The 24,392-nt window shown below is 46.2% G+C and overlaps 1 protein-coding gene across 1 annotated transcript; it reads left to right on the forward strand.

Annotated features, from left to right (window-relative positions):
- Window positions 1–960: 960 nt before the first annotated feature.
- Window positions 961–13,078, forward strand: LOC8033541. Its single transcript, XM_040210896.2, has 4 exons — window positions 961–1,328; window positions 5,230–5,409; window positions 8,887–9,150; window positions 12,578–13,078. The coding sequence occupies exons 1-4, from the start codon at window positions 999–1,001 to the stop codon at window positions 12,680–12,682; spliced, it is 879 nt and encodes a 292-aa protein (XP_040066830.2). The 5' UTR covers window positions 961–998; the 3' UTR covers window positions 12,683–13,078.
- Window positions 13,079–24,392: the final 11,314 nt, after the last annotated feature.

A 24,392-nucleotide genomic window follows, 5' to 3' on the forward strand; every position in this document is an offset into this window, starting at 1 on the left:
ATGTGCATGCGTATGCATATACGTGGCTTGCACAGGACGTCATTTCCGTTGCCCTCCAGAGAAGAGGGCAAGAAGGAGCTTCCCTCTTATCAGGATCCTCCTTTGTGCCTCCGGGATTGGTACAGGCGTCGCTATTCTCCCCCCAGAAGATTATAGAAGATTAACCGGTCACTCAAAATTCTTACAAAAGCAGCTTCCCTCTCCTCCTTTTACTTGGTGTTCAAATGTGTGCAATGTGACGTCAGTGCAAGGAGCCTATAAGGTAGACTATGATTCAGAAGGGGGGAGCTTTGGTCCCGGAAACGCTCCCCCCTCCCCCTCGGCAATATGCACCTGGTTTGACCAAACTGTTTTAAATTACTTTTATCTTCGTTGTTGTCCTAGGTATGTTGTTTAAATCGATTTTAATTAGGCGCATGAAACTAACATGCGAGCTTCCGTGAGCCACCATCCCCTTTACATACACCACAGTGTGCAGCTACAAGCACACATCTGCCTTTTTCGCACTTTATTCGTGCAGATTAGCGTCAACCATCAAACAACGCCACCCTGGTCGGCGACGCAGATTCGAAGATATTGTATAGTACTGGTAGTGTCAAGGACATATCTGCAGTCGCGTAAGAAGAGTTGCGTTCCCCCCTCAGTCGCGCCGTGTGCCCGTTCCGGCCTATACCACGTAGCGTAATCAAAACCCGTGAACTAAAATGTTGACGTCATCACAATGAGATAGAGCGCAGCCGCAAATTACACACGAGGGAGCCTTTTGTGTTCAATCACTGCGTCGAAGGAAACCCGCGCCATGCTCGGACATCATTGCTTATTCGAGTGTGATGACGTTCCATGAAGGTAGAAGCAGGTTGTGCACAGGCTTTGGTTCTTCTAAGTAGTGTTGTCTCGTCAATGCCACAAATTCTCCAGTGGGCGTGTTGTTATCTTCTATGCGCAGGTCAACGGCAGCTATGTCTCTCCGACGGAGCAGCCATCACTTCGCATCGACTATGCTGAGTACCATGCTTCTCATGGCCGCAGTGGCCAGTTGGGGTCTGGTTATGGCGAACCCTAGGCCGAACGATGTCTTCGGTACCACCATTGACGAGCAGCCCCCGAAGCACCAAGGTTCACTGGCAGACCAGAAGCCCTTGTCATCTGGGACTTCACAGAGGGACGCCTGCTCCCTCGATGACTACCTGGCCACATTGACGCTCAGCGACATGGAAAAGGTCATCGAGCGCTACGCCAAGCTCCAGGGCATGACGGTGTCCGGGTTGATAAAGCAGCTCTATTCCTCGTTGTACTCTTCAATCAAGCGCAAGGTGGTCACCAATGAGGTAGACTCCAAGACTTCTTTCTAGAGTGATGTGGTGCCCCGAAAGATGCTATATTATCAGCAACCAATCAGAGTGATGTGGTGTACAACATAATCTCTTAAACTAAAGAAAAGGGTGCATAATCTTTATGTGACAGAATAGAGCGTTAAAAAATGTGTTAAAAAAATTGAAGGATGTGCTGGCAGCCGAGTCTTCTAGAGTTTCTGCAATAACACAACAGAAACATGTGGTTACACTAATCGTTAATCATTGGTAATAAAATGGTAAGATAAATGAAGACATTTACATCTAAATATTCGAAGGACAATGTACTTGTTATTGTAACGTATCGTTTACCTTGAAATATCCGGTCATATGTTTCAATTCAACATTACCGATATTTACCGATGGTCTGACTTATCACCTATGAGACTTAACATTATGCAATCTAAGTCTTTGTGGGGTGCGTTTTGACGATCTCTTGACAATCTCTTGACAATTCTAACTGCTTCCTTAAGCAGGCTTTTTTAAAGACGTAATTTTTGAGGATATCTAGGTGTGCACGTTACTTCCCAATTCTCATGAAAGAAAAAACACGTTATTCTACTTTCTAGTAATGATAATCACATGTAAGGTTGTTTATAATAATGATAATAATATTAATAAAATATTAAGAATAGGTATTATTCAACCCTGGAGGGTAGCGGCACCACAGAAATGCCGTTGGCCCATGCCTGAGGCGTGTGGTGTCGCTCTGCAACAAAAATATACAGCTTCTAAGTTTAAACAAGAGAAGACAGTATATACACAAAGAAGGGAGGAGAACGAGGGGAGACATAAGAGGAGATCTGATGTGTCCTGAGGAGACCTGATGTGTCCTTCCACCAAGCTTTCGGATTTTTAGGCTCTAGGGGCGGGTACTCCTTCATGTCCTTCAGTTGTGATCGGCAGAGCGCCGCAGCTCTTTTTAGGAAAGAGTTCCTGCGCTGCTCAGTACGTCCGAATGGTGGCTGTAGACCACCGGACCTGATCTGGCGAAGATGTTATAGTAGTGGGAGCTCGGAGCCTCTTGGAAGGAGGCAGTTCGCTAGGAGCCAGAGCGATGCCACTTGTCGACGATTTGTCAGGGAGGTTCATCCCACCATTCTCAAGAGCTCTTCCGTGGGCAGGTCACGGTAACGCGAAAGACCAGGGGAGGCCTGCCGCCTTAGAACCATATAAGAGGCCCGTCGCTGCACACCTTTAAGGAATGCTGATAACGAGAGTTGGTAGGGGTGCCAAACCGCAGCACAATACCCCAGTTATGAAAAAAACCACGGCAGTGTATTGGTGCCGCAGAGCCCAAAGTGACCCGAAGCACAAGATTAAGCATCCTCCGAGCCGTGGAAGTGACCTCACCATTGTGAGCGGAAAAGTTTAATGCAATGTCAATTTTAATTCCAAGAAGCATTGCACGATTGGTAGCTGGTAGTAATGTGCCGTTCAGCTCGGGGCTGTGCTGACCAGGTGCAGAGTCTCTGGAGGTTATAACTAGGCTTTATGAGTACTTTCTGTAATATAGGGGGAGCTTGCTTTCGATGGACCAAGCGTGGACAGCGTTCAGGTCATCCTAGAAGTGTTGGTACAGGGAGGGTTGCTGGTGAGGCTAAATAATAGTAAGGTGATCGGCACACAGAAGGAGCTTGCAATGCAAGCAAGATGTTACATTATTAGTGCAGATTGTAAACAGAGTAGGTCCGAGGACACTTCCTTGAGGGATTCCCGACAAGACACGTTTAGTGCTTGACATTTCTCCTCGGAAGACAACTTTTTTGGAAACAATCTCGCAGGAAGTTTAAGATCCACCTCTCTAGACAGACCGAGTTGCCAACTTGGGTAGCTTGGAGCGAAATAGTCCATGATCAACTTTGTCGAAATCTTGTTTAAAGTCAAGTTGAACAAGTTCACGAGGGGAGCGCTCACCAGGAATTGAGCTCAGTGCGTGGATGCAAGTGGCCAGGGCTGATTCACAACTCCGACACGTCCTAAAACCGAATTCGCAAGGCGGGAGAGGGCTGTGCTGCTCGTTGTGGGCAAGGAGCTTTCTGTTGAGGATCACCTTTATTGTTCTGCACACGACAGAGATTGTCAAAATGGGCCGGTATGCAGACACCGATGATCTGGAGCCCATTCCCTTTATGCACCAGGGTGACGCGAGCCAGTTTCCACTGGTATAGGACTGAGTCAGCTTGCAGGAAGTTGGTTAACATTGTTGCGAGAACCATGCTGAATAGTCCGGAGCTGGCCTTCAACAGCAAGAGAGGGACACCATCTGGGCCGGCACTTTTTGGAGATTTTAGGTGTTCCCACGTTTCATTAACGTTGTCGACTTCTATGTCCACGTGTACGTGTGGTGCTACACTTGAGAGTGGAAGGGTGCTAGTAGTGTGGATCATCTCGGGGACAGTTCATTCCAAGGAGAATTTGGCACTAAAAAGTTCCGCTATGGCTTGGGAGCTTTGCATGATAGCCACGTCAAACACAAGCTCTGTTCAGAACGAACACTTTCCCCAGTGTTTGACGTAAGACCGGAACAATTTCGGGCAATTGGCTGCTTTCTGCGCGATTGTCTCCTCGTAGGACCTATGGGAGGTATAGATGGCCCTCTTTAATCTCTCTGGGCCTGTCGGGCTTGATTGAGTATTCGCAGAACGCAATGTTTTATTAGGGCTTGTCCTGCCGAAGATAACATCGTAAGAAAAACGTGAATTAGTATGAATTTGGAATATAGAAACTCTCTCTGAGAACCTGGAAAAGCTACTACCCTCACCGCTTTCGAAGCTATTAAAACACATCCGCCCGTTTTATTTTTATAGCTACCACCACACAATTAGCGTGACCTCTATAAAATTTACTCTATCAGCGCTGAATTTTTCAAGTGCCGAAGTATTCTCGCCTTCTTTTATTCGATAAAACGCATTTCAATATTATTCTTATTATGACATTTTATTAGCCTTTCACTCTTCGTATGCCCCAAAACTATAGCCACCTTTCTCGGTTGATTGCCAACTTTATTGACTCAGAGCCTTTTAAATTTGATATTACAATTCATTTTGTTAGTTCAGAATGCCTCATTTTTTTTATCTTAGTTCGAACGTTAAGTTATGATTAATAAAATAAATTACCACACTCAGAAATTTTAGTGCTCATTTTAAAATACTGTTTGAAATCGTAACGGTGCTTCACACGTACGTACGACGAGATGATGTTTTTCCGAAAAAAAAAAGAAACAACAACTTCAGTATACATCTAAACTAATTAGGATATATAACTTGCATTTAACATACATTTAATGATATTATATTGCTTGAGGGGGCAGGTAACCGCGAGCTGCGGAACCAGCTAAAGGTTTTTAATTGCTTTTTATATAAAAAAAAACTAGTCGTAAAAAAGAAGTTTTAATCTACATTTGCCGTATTTTTTTATGCACTATGCGTGATTGGGACATTAAAACAAGCATTTGCAAACTATGCTTGTCTCTCTACAACTACATCCGCGTTTTCTTTCAACCGTAATAGACCCTATTAGAGGGGCATCGTCAGTTATAAGTGTTTTAGCATTGCATTTGCGAACGAACGAAAGAACTCTGGGTTTGCATTAGCTTCGCATGCTCCACGCTGCGCGTTCGCGAAGCCCAAACTGCGGTCTTGAATCGGAACGCGACAACGACGCGCAAACGCAGCCTGGAGCACCCAACGCTAACGCAAACGTACAGCACTTGCGTTCGCTCCTATACACAATACTAAAACTCTAACATTTCCATACGGAATGCGTAAATCGTTCTGGTAGGTTATACACCCGCTGGAAGGAAATTCCGAAATCAGGTAAATGAATATTTCCCCGAACCTGTATATAAAAAAGACCGAAAATACCGTCCTCGCAGAGACTCTCCCCGATGGCCCTGGAGGCGATGCAGGAGCTCTGCGTGAGCGGCCTGGGCCCCGCCTACCAGGTGGGCCCCATCGGCGGACCCCTGGCGTCCGGCATGCCCGGGGTCAGCGGGTTCCTACTGCCCAACACCGAGTTCGCGCCCCTTCCGCCGCTCAAGACGCTGCGACCGCCGGTGAGTTCACTTTACAAGAAAGGCTCTTGTTCGCTGCCGTTTTGAACGATGCTTTAGCCACGTCAGCTTTTCGCCATGTTGAGATGTGCTAGGGGCACGTCATTGGGGTGCGCGAATGTGAACCAAACAGGAAAGGCTCTAGCCATGAAGAGTTCTGTAACCTGTGGGCATGTAAAAAAGAAAGACGTGGGCACACCAAGGGCGCACATGGACTGGGCCGGGCAGTGGATTGCTGGGCTGGCTCGGATTAAAGTGTGACATTTCTGTGTGCAGCCTGACTTCTACTTCTTGCGGGAAAGCAGTATGCACTGATCCCAGTGAGGTCAGTGCAACGTGCATCTTGGTCACGGACTTTTTGCCCTTCTGGAAGAACACTGGCTGGCAGCAACGGGGGTGTGATAGGAGCTTCTGGCGCATTCTGATATGCGCTTTAAGACTTTAGTATTTTCTCTTACTTTTCGGTTTTTTACTGGTTTGGGTAGTTCATTTTAAATGTCTGTGTTCTTTCTCGGCCGCAGGAAGCACCTGTATGCTTTATACATAGCTTTTAAGAATATCTCGACGCTCAGTGATTTCTACATCAGCAAAAGACTCCTGGCAACATTGTACGACAAGCAGCGAGCGTCCTGGTTGGAGAGTAGGTCGCCCTTACCTCGACGCGCACTTCGAGGTTAAGCCGGGTTCCAACTTGCGAAGGTGTATAGACATTTTCTACCCGGGAACCGCCACATTAAATCGCGGAACTTCCGGTATACGGGGAAACACCGTTTTGCTCTCGGAACAGCACTAGGGAAAAGCTCGTGTTTTATTGCAGCAGTCCATCATTATTGTTATCATTTTTTTCATATTCTTTTTACTAAATAGAGATTTCAAGTCTTTTCTTTTAAATTTTGCTACCGTATTTGTCAACTTCTTGGCTGGGGACGAGGCTAAACGAAAGAGTTCTACAGAACTTCCCCAAAAATTGCCTTCTGCGCGCTGCCATCTTTGTCTCCTAGCGTTCTGAGCTTTCGCAGTAGCTATCTTCAACGAAATATGACACACCGCGCATGCGTCCACGACTCAACAGTCCAGTGACTGGGCATTTATTGCCCGGATGATAAGCGCTGGAAAGGTCTATACTCTTTTTTCCACGACGTCCGATTAAAATCCATCGATAAGAGCTTCCTACAAGCAGCGACATTCTTTGAAGCGCCGACTGCGTGACGGTGGAGTTTTAGGAAGCGAATGGCGTCGCACAGCTGAGGCTTGAACTGGATGCCGCCATTTTGTTCCAGGGGAATGTGCTTCGTTATTTGTATTGGTTGTCGTTAGTTGTAAAATAAGTATCAAGGGACTTTAGGTCCCACCAAAGCGAACGCTTACAGTCCGACGGAGACTATCATGAAGCACCAAGAATGCTTCGTCATGGCGCTCGTGCGCTCTTCGTCTTTGTGTGTTTACTGTAACCGGTTAAACTAATTAAGCAAACAAACAAAAAAAACAATATCGCGATGGATTCATTGCGCGTGATTAGATTAACCGGTGACAGCAAACGTCCAAAGAGGACGAAAGCCATGACGATACATTCTTGGCGCTGCTTCATCGATTTTCACAGAATCGTAACGTTCGCTGCGGACGGACTTGACGTGAAACGGGGTATAGCAATGCCCCCTTCGTACAGGAGCCCTGCCTACACTCTAAGGAATTCTGCAGTACACCCGCCAGCAATATGAAGGTGAACACCTTACCTGGTTTCTTGCCTGTTTTACGGCTCCCTAAAGCTATATTAACTCTCAACGTCTCAAGCAGTACGTGCCTTGGGGTTTAAACTTTGCGTTCTAGGCCTCTTCTGGAACAGAGCTTGTTCCAAAACTTCCAGGAGCGTCAAAAACAAGAAGAGGGCTGTTCACCTTCATATCGCTCACGGGTGTACTTACTAATCTCTGCCATCTGCGTAAAGAGCTCGGCGAATGACCTTAGCCAACAAAGATCTCTACGGCAAGCTGCTAGGTGTTGCGCACGTTTCACGCTCTAGGATCACGAACGTTTCGCGATACTGTGAGTTTTAGGTATGCAAAACAATTGCCCCGATAGTTGTTCCTAGAATGAATCGATACTACCGCTAACAGGGCTGAGAAGCCTGGCGACCTTCCAGAGCCTTCCATACTCTCGAGCTCCTCTTCCTCAGCGCGCACAGGTGGTCGAGCTCCTCCTCGCCTATCCTTCTGGTCACGTGACCTCCCCCGTTAACCAATCAGCATCGAGCATCAGGGTTCCATATCAGGGTTCATAAAATGCGGAGAAAATACACAAATAACCTTTCAGGATAATATGTTCAGAGCTAAATAAACAGTCCGCGTTGCGACAGTTGGGCATAACGTTTCATAATGCCAAATGCCACAGCGAGGATTTTTTTTTTAATACTAAACCTATTTTTAGTCTCGTCATTCGCCGAGCTGTCTCCCTAGATTCCGGCGAATGGATTTCCCAAATGAGTTGCAGGAAAGCAGGCGCCCCAGATGTCTTAGTGTGTACACTCTCAGCTGAGCAGTGAGCTGACCTTTACGTGAAAATAGCATCGCTCAAACGAAACATCATCGTAAGCTTTACCAGCAAAGACTAAAAAAAAAAACTGTCGCTGAATTAATAGCAACTTATTGGTGCAGTCTTTTTTGTTTTGTTGGTTCCAAGGTTTGTTTATTCGTGTTTTAGGAAAGTAAACAAATGTGAGGTTCTCTTCTAATAACTTAATTGGAAGAATGGGAATAATTAACTCGCGTTAGAACTAGCTTCAGACCCATAAAAGCTAGTCCGTTATACTTGCACAGTGCTGGGTATTCATCAAGGGCGATACTGGTAGCTTTTTATTTATATGGTAGTTTTGTCATGTTCTGATAAAATGGCCTTCAGCTTCTTCGAGTGGCTTACATTTCATAACATGAATAGGGATATGCCATAAAAATATGTTAGTATAAGAAAATATAAATAAGTTAGTATGGTCATGTATAGTTTCGAGATAGTATTGTCGCAGCAGGCTCCGTAGATCATTGAATCACTCAACACCTGCCGTATATTTATGTTGACGTACCAAATAATAAAATTATCGGGTATTTGTAAGATAACATGTTACTCCAAGCGTTTAGTACAATATATTTCGTGTACAGCCAATTTAGCCTAGAAGAGTAACTTCTCAGTGCTACTGGTCCCAACAAGCAAAAAAGGGGGCGATCGGTCATTTTCACTTTATAGGTAAAGCTTTACAAGCTCCAGCTTCACAAATCTAGGAAGAAGTTAATTAAAAATCAAAGCGCCTGTTATGGATCATTACTATAACCAATATGCCTAACCCACCACCCGTGTCTGCTCTTGACCGCGCCCCTGTCTACGTTGTTTAGAAGGCGCGTTTATGCCTACGCTAAAACAACCAAACAATACAAAATACAGACTCTAGAAACGCAGTTTTCATGTGCCATTCCTGTTTTTTCTTGTTCGTAGCCCGGCGCCAAACTGGTCATCCAAGCTGGCCTCAACGACGTCCAGCTTCCGGAGGCAAGCATCGTGGTGTCCCCCCAGATGACGCTCCTGGAAGCGCTCCGCAGGGCCGACTACAAGCTCGCTGCGGACACCGGCTTGGGCGAAGGAGTGCTCCAGCTGGGATTCTCGGCAACCAGAGCCTGCTACATCGTCGAGGCAGTTGCTGGACTAAAGGCTACTCTCGACCGAGCCTGGAAGATCGCCATTAACGATCGATTTGGAAAGGTGAACAGAAATATCATTCATAAGAAATCACGAAGTGATTTGCTGTATCGCCCCCTTTTAAGAGAGAATGCGCATTATTAGTAGATTTTCATGAAGTTCCGTAACGCATGGCTGTAACAGCCGACGTTAGCGGCCGGCTGTAACGGCCGACTGTATCGGCTTGTTGTAGCAAACAAAACAAATAAACACAGAAGAGTTACGCTCCATACGGAACCATATAAAAACCTTCAGTACCCTGGCAGGATTTTAGCTCTCCACTTTGAGGTTGTGATCCAAGTGCTTTGAGGAGACGGAGCTGTCCAGAGTCGGTGGTACGGGTCACGCAAAAAAGGGCCCATTCTCGCAGCGCGTGAATGGGCTTACGCGCTTCGCGGCCTTTTCCGTCATGTAGCGCATCTCATGGCTCAGAAATGAAAGCGCATATTCAGTAGGCGGTGCCCTTCAGACAACATTCTCTTCTTCACTGGAAGGCCTATCGCACCATTCTGTGCTCACTGGTCTTCGTCAGCATCATCAAGCTTGTATCATTTTGGTCTGTTTTGTCGTCACCACAATAATTTCATTGCGCTCTCTCATTGAGGGGTTCCTTCGAGCGATAGCTTTTTAAGATATTCCTCCCCAGACCTTGTTCGCCCGTGTTGGTGTTGATTGTACCTTGGCAAGGCAATGATTTGACGTCGTATCGTGCGCCACCAATGACGCAGTGCCGTACGGACTAAGGGGAGTTGCCCGGGATAAGCGGCACGCTAACACTTCCCTCTTTCTTCCCCACCTCTCCGCTGCGTAGGAATAGGGGCTGCGTAGACGGGAAGATTAGTGGAATAATTTAGTAGGCACGGAGGCTCTTCACCGTCAGACTGTAGGGATATGGCGACATTTTGAGATAATAATGCAATGCCCCCCAAAAAAGGTGCGGGGAAGAAAAAGTGGTTATACAAGTTACCCCCAAAAATGTACAGTTTTTGTTTTCAGCGCGAAACGTTAATTACTCATCGCCGTACGCTCAATCTTCGCCCAAATGTCGCTAGCGGTCCAAACCAAATGCCAGAGTTTTAAGACGAACCGTTAGCTCATTCAAAAGCTATAAGTAGGGTTCGGAGTTTTCGGTTCAAACTGTTAAAAACTGATAAAGGCACGCCAAATCAATTTTTGGAAATTCGGTTTTAACCGAAAAGGTCAGTTTTTAGGTTCGGCATTTTCCATTAAACCCGATAAAAGTTCGTCGGATTCATTTTCTAAAATTCAGTTTTAACCGGAAAAGGTCACTTTGACCTTCCAGTCGTACCGCAAAGCCGTGGTGAAAAAGTGGAACGACAGTGTCTATCGAAACGTGTCCGTATGTATGGGATACACGGATGGCATCACGACGTTTTGGTTTAATGTGCGTATCATCGATCGGAACGTGAAGTCCGAAATGCCCCATGACTTCGCCATGTACGAGCGTGTTTTCAAACTCGTTGTAAGGAAAACTGACTTGATGCAAGCTCTGCATGTGGTGTTGTGCTTCAAAACGTTGCACAGTGTCTCTTTCGGCAGTCGCAATTGGTTGATTGGCCGATTTTGGCTCAGGCAGCGCTTCATCTCCTCAGTCTGCCAGTGTCCAGTGTATCGTTGAGAGGGCATTCTCGAAGCTCAGGGTCATATTAACAGGAAAGAAAGAGTGCAGATCAAGGAGGAGAACCTGGGAAAGTACATGTGTGTGTACCATAATGAGAAAACGTAATCCTGATGTTCAGAAGGTGAAGTTCCATGTTTTTTGGGCATAGGCTTCATATCTGACTTGTTTGTACTTCTGTGTTTTTTTTCTTATTTCTTTTACAGTTGCACACATTTGCCAAATGAAGGGCATTTTTTTCTTCAATGTATCTGTGCCGTTATTCATTGAGTGATCACAAATATCAGAGCTACGTAGAAGGATCATCTGATCCGGTGTCTGCTGGTGTTTATTTTATAGTCACCGAAAGAAGCCGATAAACTTTTGCGGGTATAAATATACGCTAAAAAAAACGGAATCTGAATTTTAAAATAAACACCGAAAAAAGTACGCCGAATTTTGAAAAAAAAAATAGAAACCGAAAACGCGGAACCCTAGCTATAAGTGATTTTTTTTTCAAAGTTTCAATGGAGAAAATGCTGACTGGCGGGACTCTCGAATGCATGTTGCTTAAGGAGCCAGTTACCGAAAACAGTAAAAAACGGGCCTTTTTTCCCATTGAAATTTTAAGAAAATCACCCGTGACTTCTGAATGAGATAATGGTTAGTTCTGAAACTTTAGCACCTGGTCCGGACTGCTGGCTCTATATATATTAGACCTGAGAATGAGCGTCAGCCATGTGTAGTTTACGTTTCCAGTAAAAACAAACAAAAACACGTTTTTTTTTTATATGTGGGGGGGGGGGGGGGGGAGGAAGGCACGCTATACGTTTAAAATTCCTTCACCACGTGTTAAATATAATATAATTTTGATAGTAAGTGCTGCTCGTAAAAATCCCCATCAAGTGCTCTTGCACCTTCATTGCACTTGACGGAACGTCTACGCCAGGGGAGTTTTCCGCTTACCCTTTCCTATGCAAAGCAGCCGGTTAGCGGCTATGACAAAAGTCCAGGTCGACCTCTCTGTCTTTTATTGCTGAGCCAATGGACGTCAAACATTGTTGAACATCGGGCCGTCACACCTATACTTGCATTTACCTCAAGAACCGTAGTAAAAAGAATTCAACTTCTCGCGGAGCATCACGGATGAATTCCTCTTTTTGCTGAATTAACATGTACGTGGGTAAATTTTCGATTGGATTATTGTTATCTAATCAAGGCGTACACGTTTCACAGATCAGAAGCATCGCTCATCCCTCTGACAACCAAATCTTGTAAGATTTACTTTGTGCAGATCGTCAATAATGCACAAATCTATTTTTTTTTCTTGATGGGACAAAAAGTATAGAGCAGACACCGTATTGATCTAAGAATATTAAGCTAACAAGGTGCCAATTAGTTTATGTTCGGGGGATCGGTTGTCGAATGCTTCGACGCACCCAGCTCGGAACGCATGGAGCGCTGGCTTGCGCTGGGGAACCTATAGATCCTGCTGAGTTCATTGACCACCACTGCCCGTTTCGATTTAGATGAGCATCGTAGCGGCGTGCGTTCTTATATCACTGCTACCTGGTGCACGGTAAAGACCCCAAGCTAGTAATCGTGTGGCACTGACTAAATTTATCACGTACGGCAGAGACACCAGAGGCCCACTGGGCCTGACTGACTTACGGCTGGCTGTTTAAACAAACACACGACACACTTATGTATGTGGAGAAAGGGCCGCAAATATAATACAACTGTTACTCATTCTTATTAATATTTATCTCTACTTCCGACAAAAAGAGTGACGAAGCTCAAAAAAGGTTTACCGTAACATTGCTTCTTTCGCAGTTGGTCTTTGAAGACGTGTGCCTGCCTGGGAGAGACGACCTGGTTGTCCACCCGAAGATGACCATCACCTTGACGTACTCGGACGTCAAGAGGACGGCTGTGTGACGGAGCACGGACAACGCAGGTTACGGATGCAGTCCGGACTACAATGATGCCGCTTTACCTCACCTGAACTAAGTTATGCGACTCCACCTTATGCTCTGGACCTCTCAGCGACCCGTAATAAATGCACCATCGCGAGGCCGACAACGGAGCGCCTAAACGAGGCGCCAGGTTATTTTCATCTTTGGAAGGACGGCTAGTCGCACGTCGAGCCCTTCTTCGGCTGGTTCACCAAAACGGTCCGCGCCCGCTTCACGCTGCCATGTGAAGGGCTATAAAGCGCATCCTTCGGTTGTGATGTCATGGCTGGCGGGTTTGTCGGCGCAGTGTTGACAACAAAAAAAAGTGGTGGAAGATGATGGAGAAGCACCAATAAACAATGTACTAAATGGCAATAGATTCTGCGATCACTCTGGTGTCTTTGTTCGAATGTGTCAGGGTAATATTATTATTTATTTATTTCGTTTAAATCGGGACGCTAGTCACTAACGTCTTCTCTTTACGATAGCAACATCCGATCTTTTTTGTTGAGAAATATATTGTGTAAACAAACTATTTTTCGCCGGGACAAACCTCAAGCCCTGGGACAAGGAGATTTTGTGTCGACTTGTCAGTTAGGTTCTTTCTCCGTGTCTCGGAATTTAGATGATAATCAGTGCTACAGTTTTCTAATATTATATCACGTTCAATTTAAAGTTTACATATTATCCACGCAAACAGCGAAGCAAAACCCAGGAAATACGGAGGTCTTTACATTTCAAGAAGTGAATAATGTTGCAAAAAAATGGCACTGCAGAACAATACAAATATCTTAACAGTACTTTCTGTGCTCTCTAAAACACGGGCAAAACGTGAGTCTGAGTGCTTGGTATGGCCACATAACTCTTTTTTCTATATTACAAAATACAATCGAAAAAAAAAAACGCTGAAGGTACTGTGATTTTTATTACAAGTTGGACACTTCACATGATTTATAGAAAAGAGATTAAGTCTTGCGGTACGTTTCCTACAGTACCGGCCCGCACGAGGGATTTTTCTGAACCACAAACCCCCTGGATGGAGGCGAGTTGACGATCTTTAGCCGCAGTCTGAGGTTTTTCTGGAGGCGAAAGATTAGTCTGAAACTTGGTGAGAGATCATTTATTTCTTTCCGTCATCCTCGAGAGCAGAAACGAACAGGATGCTTGTTTGAGTTTGAGGGCGTGTCAGAATATCGCCGCTTGTCGTTAGGAGGGAGCATTTAATGCGGCTGCCGAAGGCCGCATTCGCACTGCCCACGCATTTCTGGAGAAATAATGGCAGAATTATCGACGGACGTATGTTGGCTTTATACATTTGTATGCTTAGCACATGTCTGCAGAGAGTTGTTTGCACGACCAATGTGAAAAGAGCGTCGTACGTGAAAGAAACCCGCCAAGGACGTTTGTGCAGTCTTTCTTCTTTATGGTGTATTAGCAGCGGAACCGCACGCGTCTCCAAGGTATGGTTCAAGTAACGTGCGACAAATACCAATGTACGTCCACCAAGAAAAGCAAGATGAGGGTTTGGACACCCGAGCGTTCTTCCGCACTCCCAAATGCCAAAAAGCAAAAAAAAGAAAACCCTCTCTTTAGGTAAGTGGGTGACGCTCCAACGTAAGATAGGTTGCTAACTTGCTGTGCGCCAACCCTATGACGAGCGCCGCAGTACACGTGAGCTTGACACCCTTCCACCTGGCACTGCGGTCAGAATACTGACGGGAGGTGCGTCTTACGGCCTCATTCTAGGGCCAGCGCCTCAACCCCATTCCTACGTGGTGCAGGCGACGAGTGGCACTACAGGGCGAACAAGAGGACACCTGCAACCGGCCGTGGCATGCACCTACCGTCACAAGAAGTAGACGTGTGAGTCGCCCACCTGACCGCTTTGGAGAAGTGTGAATGTTGTTCATCCAAAGTGGGGCAGTTGTCGGGAGTTCATCGGCATTGCCACTGTCGTCATCATCATCGCCACCGCCGGTGGGGCCGCTTCCGCGCGCGCACCCTCTCTCTACCAGATCGCGACCGAACACGGCACGGCTCACACCTGTGTTGCCATGCTAGAATAAACCTTCGCAGTTCAATCAATCTTATCTCGACCACGACATGGTGGCAGCGGTGGGATTCCGAAGGGAAGGCGAATAAACTTGAAGCGTCCGAACGGCGTCAGAAATTTCGTGTATTTCTGCGATTCCTCTGCCAGAGGTGTTCGCCAATATCCAGCTCGAGCGTCGAGTTTGCTGAAGACTCTGAGAGGCTTCTTCGGATTGTAGTGCGTCAAAACTGGCGCTTTGGATAGAGCTTCTTTCACTGCTTCAAAGCTACGCTGCTGGTCGGGTGCCTAGAGCCAGGCAGCGTCGGCGCGGAGGAGATCCCGCATTTTTTTCGTTACGAGCTCAACCGGGACCGACTAGTGGTAGGCTTCCTTGATACGGCTCTCAGCGAGAAGCAGCAACTCGACTCCGCGCTTACCCTCAAGACGACGGTGGTGATGATGATGATCTCTCTACAACGTTTAACACTGTTGAAATGAACTCAGCATTTTTGTGAGACCCACTAACAGGTATGTGCCTTTAAGGAGACTATGATTACTGCCCAAAAGGCCAGTCTCATACAGTTGAGGAACTTCATATCCCAGAGGATGAAGAGAGTGAGCTTACCACATAAAAGTCCAGCAACCTTGTGAAAAAAACAACAACATTGTATCTTGAAACTTTTCTAAAAGTCGTTCAAGTAACGGTTGAAAGTGGGATATTTCAGAGCGCAAGATAAACGCTATTTACGATGAAAAGCTGCTGCATGCAACGTGGGAGCCTTGTCTTTCAATTTGACTGCTGAAAACTGGACTATCCTGCTTCCTTACGAACTTCAAAAATACCAGTGCAAAAAACAACAAAAAAAAAGTTACGACATTCACATGTCGGAACTAACAAGAAAATCTACAAACAGCTTTGCTATCATCGGTGAGTACCTGTGTGACGACGCCGCTCACATGTGCTTGGCTCTAGAAGAATTGAAAGAGTGGGTTGAAGACAACGTTGCGGTATACTCGCACGTGACGTACGTAAGTGACGGGGCTGGCAGTCATTTTAAGAATCGCTACCAGCTTCCCCAGTTTGCACAAAACGATTGCCCACAACGTCATGGTTATTTTCTGCATCTGGACATGGGAAAATTTATGCGACGGAGTTGGCGGACTCGTGAACCACCAGGCCACGCTGAACAACCTGAGAGTACGTTCTATAATCGCAATTCAGACAGTCAGGACAATGGTGAATGTTCTATCCGAGAAAGTGAAAGGCGTGCAACTTGTGTATCTGGACGAAAATAAAGTTGTTCGGTAGCGTAAAAAAAATAGTGCTTGACGGTGCGCGCTTTTCCTGGCATTCAGTCTTGCCACGCGTGGCGGCTGCGCAAGTCAGCAACAGAAGGAATCTGTGACATATATGTAGCACGGACAGCCGGTTCTGGTTAGAGGAAACTTTATTCAATGGGTACAGCGAGGAAAGCCTTAGCGTAAAATGCCGAATTTGATTCCTCAAGGAGTGCTCATTTTGAATGCAGGGACAACTTATTTATCAGTTGTTGTTTAGTATTTAACCTACTGTTTTCTTCATGATTGCTTAAAATTATTATCTGATCACCATACGAGAATCATGAAACGGGTGGTAACCAAAAACAATAAATAAACAGAAAAAAAAAAACCTTTAAAGTGGCGAACTTTTGCCAAAAATAAAAGGGTACAAAAGATAATAACAGAGTGTCGCGGCCGTCGAAGTCGGCGTAGCAGCAGAGTCGAACGCTGGGGCGAAACTGACTCCGGCTTGCCACGCGGAGCCGCTTTTGTACACGCGTTGGCTTCTGGAGCACTCGACGTAGAAGGTTCGACGCGTAGAACATTCTAAACTCGAATCAGCTAGACGGTTCTCGAATTCACCAGAACATCTCATTACACTGTCAACAAAATGCGTAGCCGCGGCCAGGAATCGAACCCTGGCCCTTCGCGTGGGAGGCAAGCGCGATAACCGTTAGGCTACGGCCGCGCTGCCTACTTGGCGCGCGGCAATATGTCGGCTTGCCACGATCCATTCCTACACCGAGATTATCGGAGTTGCTACAGTCAGGCGCAGTGGCACCCTTCACCTGAACTTGTTTGTACCCGGAAATACATAGCCAACCTAAACAATTTTAGTGTGATATCATTATTTTTGTGTGTGGAAGTAAAGTTGTTTTTTTTATTCTGAATATAAAATACACCGGAAAATAAAACTTCACACTGCATCACCTTTTCTCGAATCACTAGTCTCTAATATAATGCCGCTTTGTACGTTGTATGTAAAATGCTATATATAACTTCTCCTCACTTTTAGTGTGTGACCGATTGCTCTAGTTGTCAGTGACCTCATCTAAATAAAAATACATGATATGTGTGCGTTAGCTTCATGAAACTGGAACTCAGAGTCACTTCTCGTATAGGGCACTGCTAAGTGTAGTATTATAAAAAGGACCCTATTTTGGGGAGTTATCTCTTGTTTCTCAATGAAATAATGCAACATGTTTCAATAGAAATGCATTCCGAAGTACAGTTTGACAAAGTACGCAAATCTAAAAAAAAAAGTCGAAGGTGCCGCTTTTTTTTAATTTGCATCCAAATTTTTTTGTTTGATTTTTTCTTTATGTTTCTCTAAATAGATCACGACTACCGTATCATCAATCCCTCTAATATATATATATATATATATATATATATATATATATATATATATATATATATATATATATATATTAAACAATAGCCATATATTAGTAGAATATTCTCTGAAAAGTATTTATGGGGATTAAATTATTTCATGAGATACAGGCCTCCAAATTTTACCATTTGTCGTTCAAGCAGCATGTTTGGCGATTTTTAGAAAAAAAATATAATTTAAAATAAATATTATTACTATATATTACAAGCAAGCTATACCCATAGTTTTTTTTCTAAGAAGGTATTAGAATTCTCCTCATTTTATTGTTTTAGTTATTCACTTTCAAACGTGCCCGCCCCCTCCATCAGTGCGCGTGAACAGGAGCTACCTGGGTTTGTGAACCATTAATGGTCTTCAACAAATTATTCGTGCTGTAAATGCTGCCGGTTACGTCCTTGACCTGTGCATAACGAACATCAGAGTGGTCTCGCAGGGTGTTGTTTTCTATCCAGTCGTTCCTGTTGATAAGTGGCATCCGCCATTTTCATTGGTGGTTTCATGTCCGTTTACTGTCAGATCAGATGCGCGGGCTCTGATGTTTGACTACGCTCGTGGTGACTATCTCGGAATGTACGCGCATTTGAGCGATATTAACTGGGACACTCTTTGCGAGTGTGCTGATGTTGACAGTGCCGTCTCTCGGCTGACAGATCTTTTAAAGTCTGCTATGGATCGCTTTATACCGATGAAACGTGGTAGCCGAGGTAAATTTTCTTGGTGGTTCTCACGTAATCTCCGGCGGGCACTGACTTTAAAATCGCATTATCACAAAGGTATAAGTCGTCCGGCTTGGACAAATCCTACTCTTTATTTAAGTAGTATCGCTCTGCAGTGATGCGTTTAATTAAAAGGGACAAATGCCAACTGCACGACTCCATTGAGTCTGACCTTATGCGCTGTCCCGACCGCCTCTGGGAGTATGTTAGATATAGTAGGCCATCCAGTAGAGCTGATGCTATAACTCTAAAAACTCAGACAGGTCATGTTTCTGACTCATTTAGTGTGTGCCGTCTCTTCACAAAACACTTCTCATCAATAGGAAACCCTAATGTCCCCCAGTCCAACAACGCAACCCTGTGTTCTGAAACTCCCCTTGTGATGTTAATTCCTACATTGACTATTGATGTCGTGGTCTCGGCCATGTAATAACTTGCCCCAAAAAAGTAACGGGTTGAATCCCGGCTTCTATTGTCAAAAGGTGCTCTGGTATTTTGGCTCCTGTACTACATCCCATTTTTAGCATGTCCTTACTAACAGGTACATTCCCTTCAGCCTGAAAAACTGCTTTGGTTGTGCCAGTACAGAAATCTGGTAGCTCCACGTGTGTCAATAACTACAGACCAATTGTATTGCTTTCTGCTTTTTCGAAGGTTTTTGAAAAAGTAATTTTTAAGCGGGTGAGTTTTCATTTTAAGCAGACGCTCAGTCTAAATCAGCACTGTTTTTGTCGTGGACGATCCGTTGAAACAAATCTTTTAACCTTTTTGGAGTTCGCGAAACTTATAATTGGGTCCCGCGGTCAAGTTCATGTTACTTATTTCGACTGTTCGAAGGCGTTTGACCTCGTAGATCACAATTTATTGCTGTCGAAGCTGTTACACATGGGTCTATCTTCGAGCTTCTGCGACTGGTTTACTAGTTATCTTGGTGAACGCTCAAACATGGTTTCCTACTTCGGATGCAAATGTTTTCCATATCTGTTGAGCTCTGGGGTACCACAAGGGTCGAACCTTACACCTTTGATTTTTAATATATTTGTAAATGATCTTGTCACTAGTTTGAGTTACTTAATGATGCTTCAGTATGCTGATGATGAGAAAATTTGTCGTAGTATCCACACGCCTGTGGACTGCGAATTGTTGAAAAGATATATTGATGGGCAATTCATTTTGGTGCTGTGCGAACTCGCTGGTTTTAAACTCCATCAAAACTAAGGTTGTTTCAGTTCCCGTAAGGCAAATGTTGTTGTTCATTCTTACACATTAGACGGCACTGAAATTTCAAGATCTTCTGTTGTGCGTGACCTTGGCATTTTACTTTATTCACGCCTGAACTTAAACTATAAAGTTTCAATGATTCCTTGCGCATTTGGGCATAATTTCACGCATTACTCGTGACTTCCGGAATTACACCTGTATACTGAACCTTTTTCGGGTTTTGGTTCTATCACGGTTGGACTTTTGTTCTACAGTATAGAATTCGTTGGGTGTAGTCAGGCGCTCAGGTTGTAGTACATACAGAGACGACTTGTGCGAATTGTCTACGATCGCCACATTGGATGGAGTGTATTTTATGATTATGTGGTTCTTTTAGGCACTCTTGGTCTTTCGCTTCTTTTAACTAGGCGACTAGTTAGCGACATGGTGTTTCCATATAAGTTGTTCAATTGTGTTTTTGATTCCCCAATGTTATTCAGTAGAATCTCAATTCATGTTCCCCAGCGAAAAAATAGGTCTACTCCTTTTTTTTACCCATCTTATCTAGAGTCCAGTCCTCCGCTGACACGGATGATGCTAATGTACAACAAGTTTTTTAACCCTCACGTTGACTTTTTTATACCTTTTAAAAAGTTCAAGAATAGTATAGTGGTCAGGATTGACGTGCAGTTTGTTTACTTCAATTCTGTTTTATTATGTCAAGTGTAACCCTAAAAAAAGGCCTCTAAAGCTGTTTGGGAAACACAATAAAGCTCTTTGATTGACTGAAATGCGACTGTCCACCTCTTCGTGCCTTACGACTATTCCTGTCCCAGTTTCGTTTTTCTGGTCAAAACTAAGTGTGGATTTGTTTATGCCAGACGCTAGACAATGGCACATAAAAAGATTAGTTGATTTAAAAATGTTGACCAGCCACCCTTTGGTCGATCTTATCTGAAATCACCCTATAATTTCTCGCGAAAATAAGCAGCTAGATTTGCACGTGTATCTAAACGGCATCGACCCATAGCTTCAATGCAAATTCCACAAGGTTATAACTTATAACTTACAGAACATTAGTGGCAACCTCTTCAAAGTCCTATAATTTATGACGCACTGAATGCAGTATGTAAAGAGCGACAGTTAAAATGATTTAGAGGACAATAAACAAAGCTTTGTTTCCAAGAATAAAATGAGAGCCTAAATTTTTTTCTATTTCCCCGCAAAATTTGGCTGAAAAACTGAATTGGGGTTGAGGTCACCTGACGTTCGATTTATCCTGTAAGTTTAACAGGTAAACTGAAGTAGTGTTTAGGTCACGCGACGTCAATTTCCCCTCTAAATTTTAGGGAGTGATGATTTCCATGCTTTAAATCGAAATTGCTTGTATTTCTTGACAGCATATTTAACGCTGAGGAAATCGAATTATCAATATGTAGTTAACGCCATTTGAGCCCCCCTGCACTGAACACCATAATTGCGGCGCCTACAAGATAATTGGGTAATGGAGTGCCGATACTCTTAGCATATAGTGTATTTAGTTGCTTCATCCTACACCTATTAACTGCTCGTGTACCATGTAAATATTTGTGAATAGTGAACACTGCGCGGCACTGCTAGCGGGAACACAATGTTGACACTTTTTTGCCCTTTACTTGGAAAGGTATTGGCGGGCATATATATTTACTGCTTATGTAATTGCCCCAAATGCCTGTTTCCGCCGCACTACACCCGTTTTCACCTCAAGAAAAAAGTAAGTTTTGCGCATTGTTCATACGCGGCGCAAAGTACAGGGTCCGATCGAGAAAAGTAAACCCTACTTTTTCGCCCGCGTAAAAAAACTAGGCATCGCAGAACGCTCGAACTCCGCCAGAATGTAACAGCGGTCGAAGCAAGATGCCCTTTGCCGGTTGGCTCTCGACTGATCTCCTCTCCTGGTCTCCCGGTGCTTATATAGGCATGCCGGGAGTGCCCCCTGGCGGCGCCCCCTCATTGGTCGGTTTTTGATACCCTTTGCCGGTTGGCTCTCGACTGATCTCCTCTCCTGGTCTCCCGGTGCTTATATAGGCATGCCGGGAGTGCCCCCTGGCGGCGCCCCCTCATTGGTCGGTTTTGGGATTATGTGCGTGTGACCCGTGAGGGAGCGTCGGCAGGGTTGGCCAGAGTAGGGATCCACCGAGCCCATAGGCTTTTATTGACAAACAATACAGAAATTGCCGTGGCGAGCTGCCACGGCAGAGACCTCCCATGCCCCCGGGTGATGGCTTGAACGACCGCTTGATTGTCGCAGAGGATGATCGAGTGATCGGGGCACACCAGGGCCGCGAGTGCCAAGGCTTTTGCCTCGCGGACGTAGATGTCAGATGCCGGCCTTGTGATGATCGCCAGGTTCCCTTGGGTGGTTGCCAGTCCGATTCCTGTAGGACTTGCATCTGAGGCGATGGTGGTTGTTGGGGAACGGATCTTCCACGGGGTGCGGTGTGGCAAGGTCAACCACACCCGGTGTAGGATGTCGACGTATCCTTCCGGGAGGCTCTTGGGCTTATGTAGAAGGCGAAAAAGCGGGCCTAGCATGTGGTAGTGTCCTCTGTATACAGAAAAATAAAAAACGAGGTGCCCGACATAGCGTTCTATTGTTTTCAGAGGTAGCGGGTTCTTGAGTTGCTGGAGGATCTTCGCGAGGTCCTGCTTCCTGGGGCCGGTGTGGCCAATCATTTCCTCGTTTCCTTCGAGCAGGAAGCCGAGGAATGTGATGTTGCGGACCGGTTCGCAACATCGCAACACCGGCAAAGGATACCCTTTGCCGGTTGGCTCTCGACTGATCTCCTCTCCTGGTCTCCCGGTGCTTATATAGGCATGCCGGGAGTGCCCCCTGGTGGCGCCCCCTCATTGGTCGGTTTTGGGATCATGTGCGTGTGACCCGTGAGGGAGCGTCGGCAGGGTTGGCCAGAGTAGAGATCCACCGAGCCCATAGGCTTTTATTGACAAACAATACAGAAATTGCCGTGGCGAGCTGCCACGGCAGAGACCTCCCATGCCCCCGGGTGATGGCTTGAACGACCGCTTGATTGTCGCAGAGGATGATCGAGTGATCGGGGCACACCAGGGCCGCGAGTGCCAAGGCTTTTGCCTCGCGGACGTAGATGTCAGATGCCGGCCTTGTGATGATCGCCAGGTTCCCTTGGGAGGTTGCCAGTCCGATTCCTGTAGGACTTGCATCTGAGGCGATGGTGGTTGTTGGGGAACGGATCTTCCACGGGGTGCGGTGTGGCAAGGTCAACCACACCCGGTGTAGGATGTCGACGTATCCTTCCGGGAGGCTCTTGGGCTTATGTAGAAGGCGAAAAAGCGGGCCTAGCATGTGGTAGTGTCCTCTGTATACAGAAAAATAAAAAACGAGGTGCCCGACATAGCGTTCTATTGTCTTCAGAGGTAGCGGGTTCTTGAGTTGCTGGAGGATCTTCGCCAGGTCCTGCTTCCTGGGGCCGGTGTGGCCAATCATTTCCTCGTTTCCTTCGAGCAGGAAGCCGAGGAATGTGATGTTGCGGACCGGTTCGATCTTGGTGTCTTTAGGGTTCACAGAAATCCCACAGGCTTGAAGGTCACGAACGAAGTTACGCGTGACGCGGGCAAGCCCAGTCCAGCTCGCCCCGAAGAGTGCGACAGAAAGCCGCTTCATCCTCAATGCAGCCGCCCTCACGCCCCACATGCAAGCCCCGAAATTTCATTTAAAGCCCTTGCCTGTGGCGATCTTGGAGAACCCCCTGCCCAAGAAACCTTTTTTTACAAAGATCGACCTCTCCGAGGCTTACTACCATTTTTCTTTAAGTGAGCAAACCCAGAAACTCACCACTTTTAAACTCGACAACGAGTACTACTGTTTTACCCGCCTCCCCTTTGGGTTGAGGCCGGGTCCTTTTGTCATGCAGCAACTCGTGACGGCTTTGACACGCCACTTACGCGCGGTCGGGGTGTAGGCTTGGAGCCACTTGGACAATTTTTTGTTAGCCCACCCCGACCCCGCTTTCCTTGCCCGCGTCACGCGTAACTTCGTTCGTGACCTTCAAGCCTGTGGGATTTCTGTGAACCCTAAAGACACCAAGATCGAACCGGTCCGCAACATCACATTCCTCGGCTTCCTGCTCGAAGGAAACGAGGAAATGATTGGCCACACCGGCCCCAGGAAGCAGGACCTGGCGAAGATCCTCCAGCAACTCAAGAACCCGCTACCTCTGAAGACAATAGAACGCTATGTCGGGCACCTCGTTTTTTATTTTTCTGTATACAGAGGACACTACCACATGCTAGGCCCGCTTTTTTGCCTTCTACATAAGCCCAAGAGCCTCCCGGAAGGATACGTCGACATCCTACAATGGGTGTGGTTGACCTTGCCACACCGCACCCCGTGGAAGATCCGTTCCCCAACAACCACCATCGCCTCAGATGCAAGTCCTACAGGAATCGGACTGGCAACCACCCAAGGGAACCTGGCGATCATCACAAGGCCGGCATCTGACATCTACGTCCGCGAGGCAAAAGCCTTGGCACTCGCGGCCCTGGTGTGCCCCGATCACTCGATCATCCTCTGCGACAATCAAGCGGTCGTTCAAGCCATCACCCGGGGGCATGGGAGGTCTCTGCCGTGGCAGCACGCCACGGCAATTTCTGTATTGTTTGTCAATAAAAGCCTATGGGCTCGGTGGATCCCTACTCTGGCCAACCCTGCCGACGCTCCCTCACGGGTCACACGCACATGATCCCAAAACCGACCAATGAGGGGGCGCCGCCAGGGGGCACTCCCGGCATGCCTATATAAGCACCGGGAGACCAGGAGAGGAGATCAGTCGAGAGCCAACCGGCAAAGGGTATCAAACGGCCGGTGGGAGGAAAATCCTGAAGGTTTTTCCTCCCACCGGCCGGTCCTGCCTGCCTGGCTGGAGGAAGTGGAGGGGGATCAGGTGGAGGGAGCGTTTGAAGGTCGTCGTCGGACGACGACGACGACCTGCCAGCAATAATCAATGACGCCATT

Source organism: Ixodes scapularis, unplaced genomic scaffold, assembly GCF_016920785.2.
Source record: "Ixodes scapularis isolate PalLabHiFi unplaced genomic scaffold, ASM1692078v2 PGA_scaffold1__304_contigs__length_218370807, whole genome shotgun sequence".
NCBI lineage: Eukaryota > Metazoa > Arthropoda > Arachnida > Ixodida > Ixodidae > Ixodes > Ixodes scapularis.

Excerpts from the sequence above, each read along its gene's own strand:
- LOC8033541 (XM_040210896.2), top strand. The coding sequence starts at position 999 with ATGCTGAGTACCATGCTTCTCATGGCCGCAGTGGCCAGTTGGGGTCTG. Across the intron at positions 1,329-5,229 it reads GCAAGGTGGTCACCAATGAG|AGACTCTCCCCGATGGCCCT; the intron begins GTAGACTCCAAG and ends CCGTCCTCGCAG. Across the intron at positions 9,151-12,577 it reads TTAACGATCGATTTGGAAAG|TTGGTCTTTGAAGACGTGTG; the intron begins GTGAACAGAAAT and ends CTTCTTTCGCAG.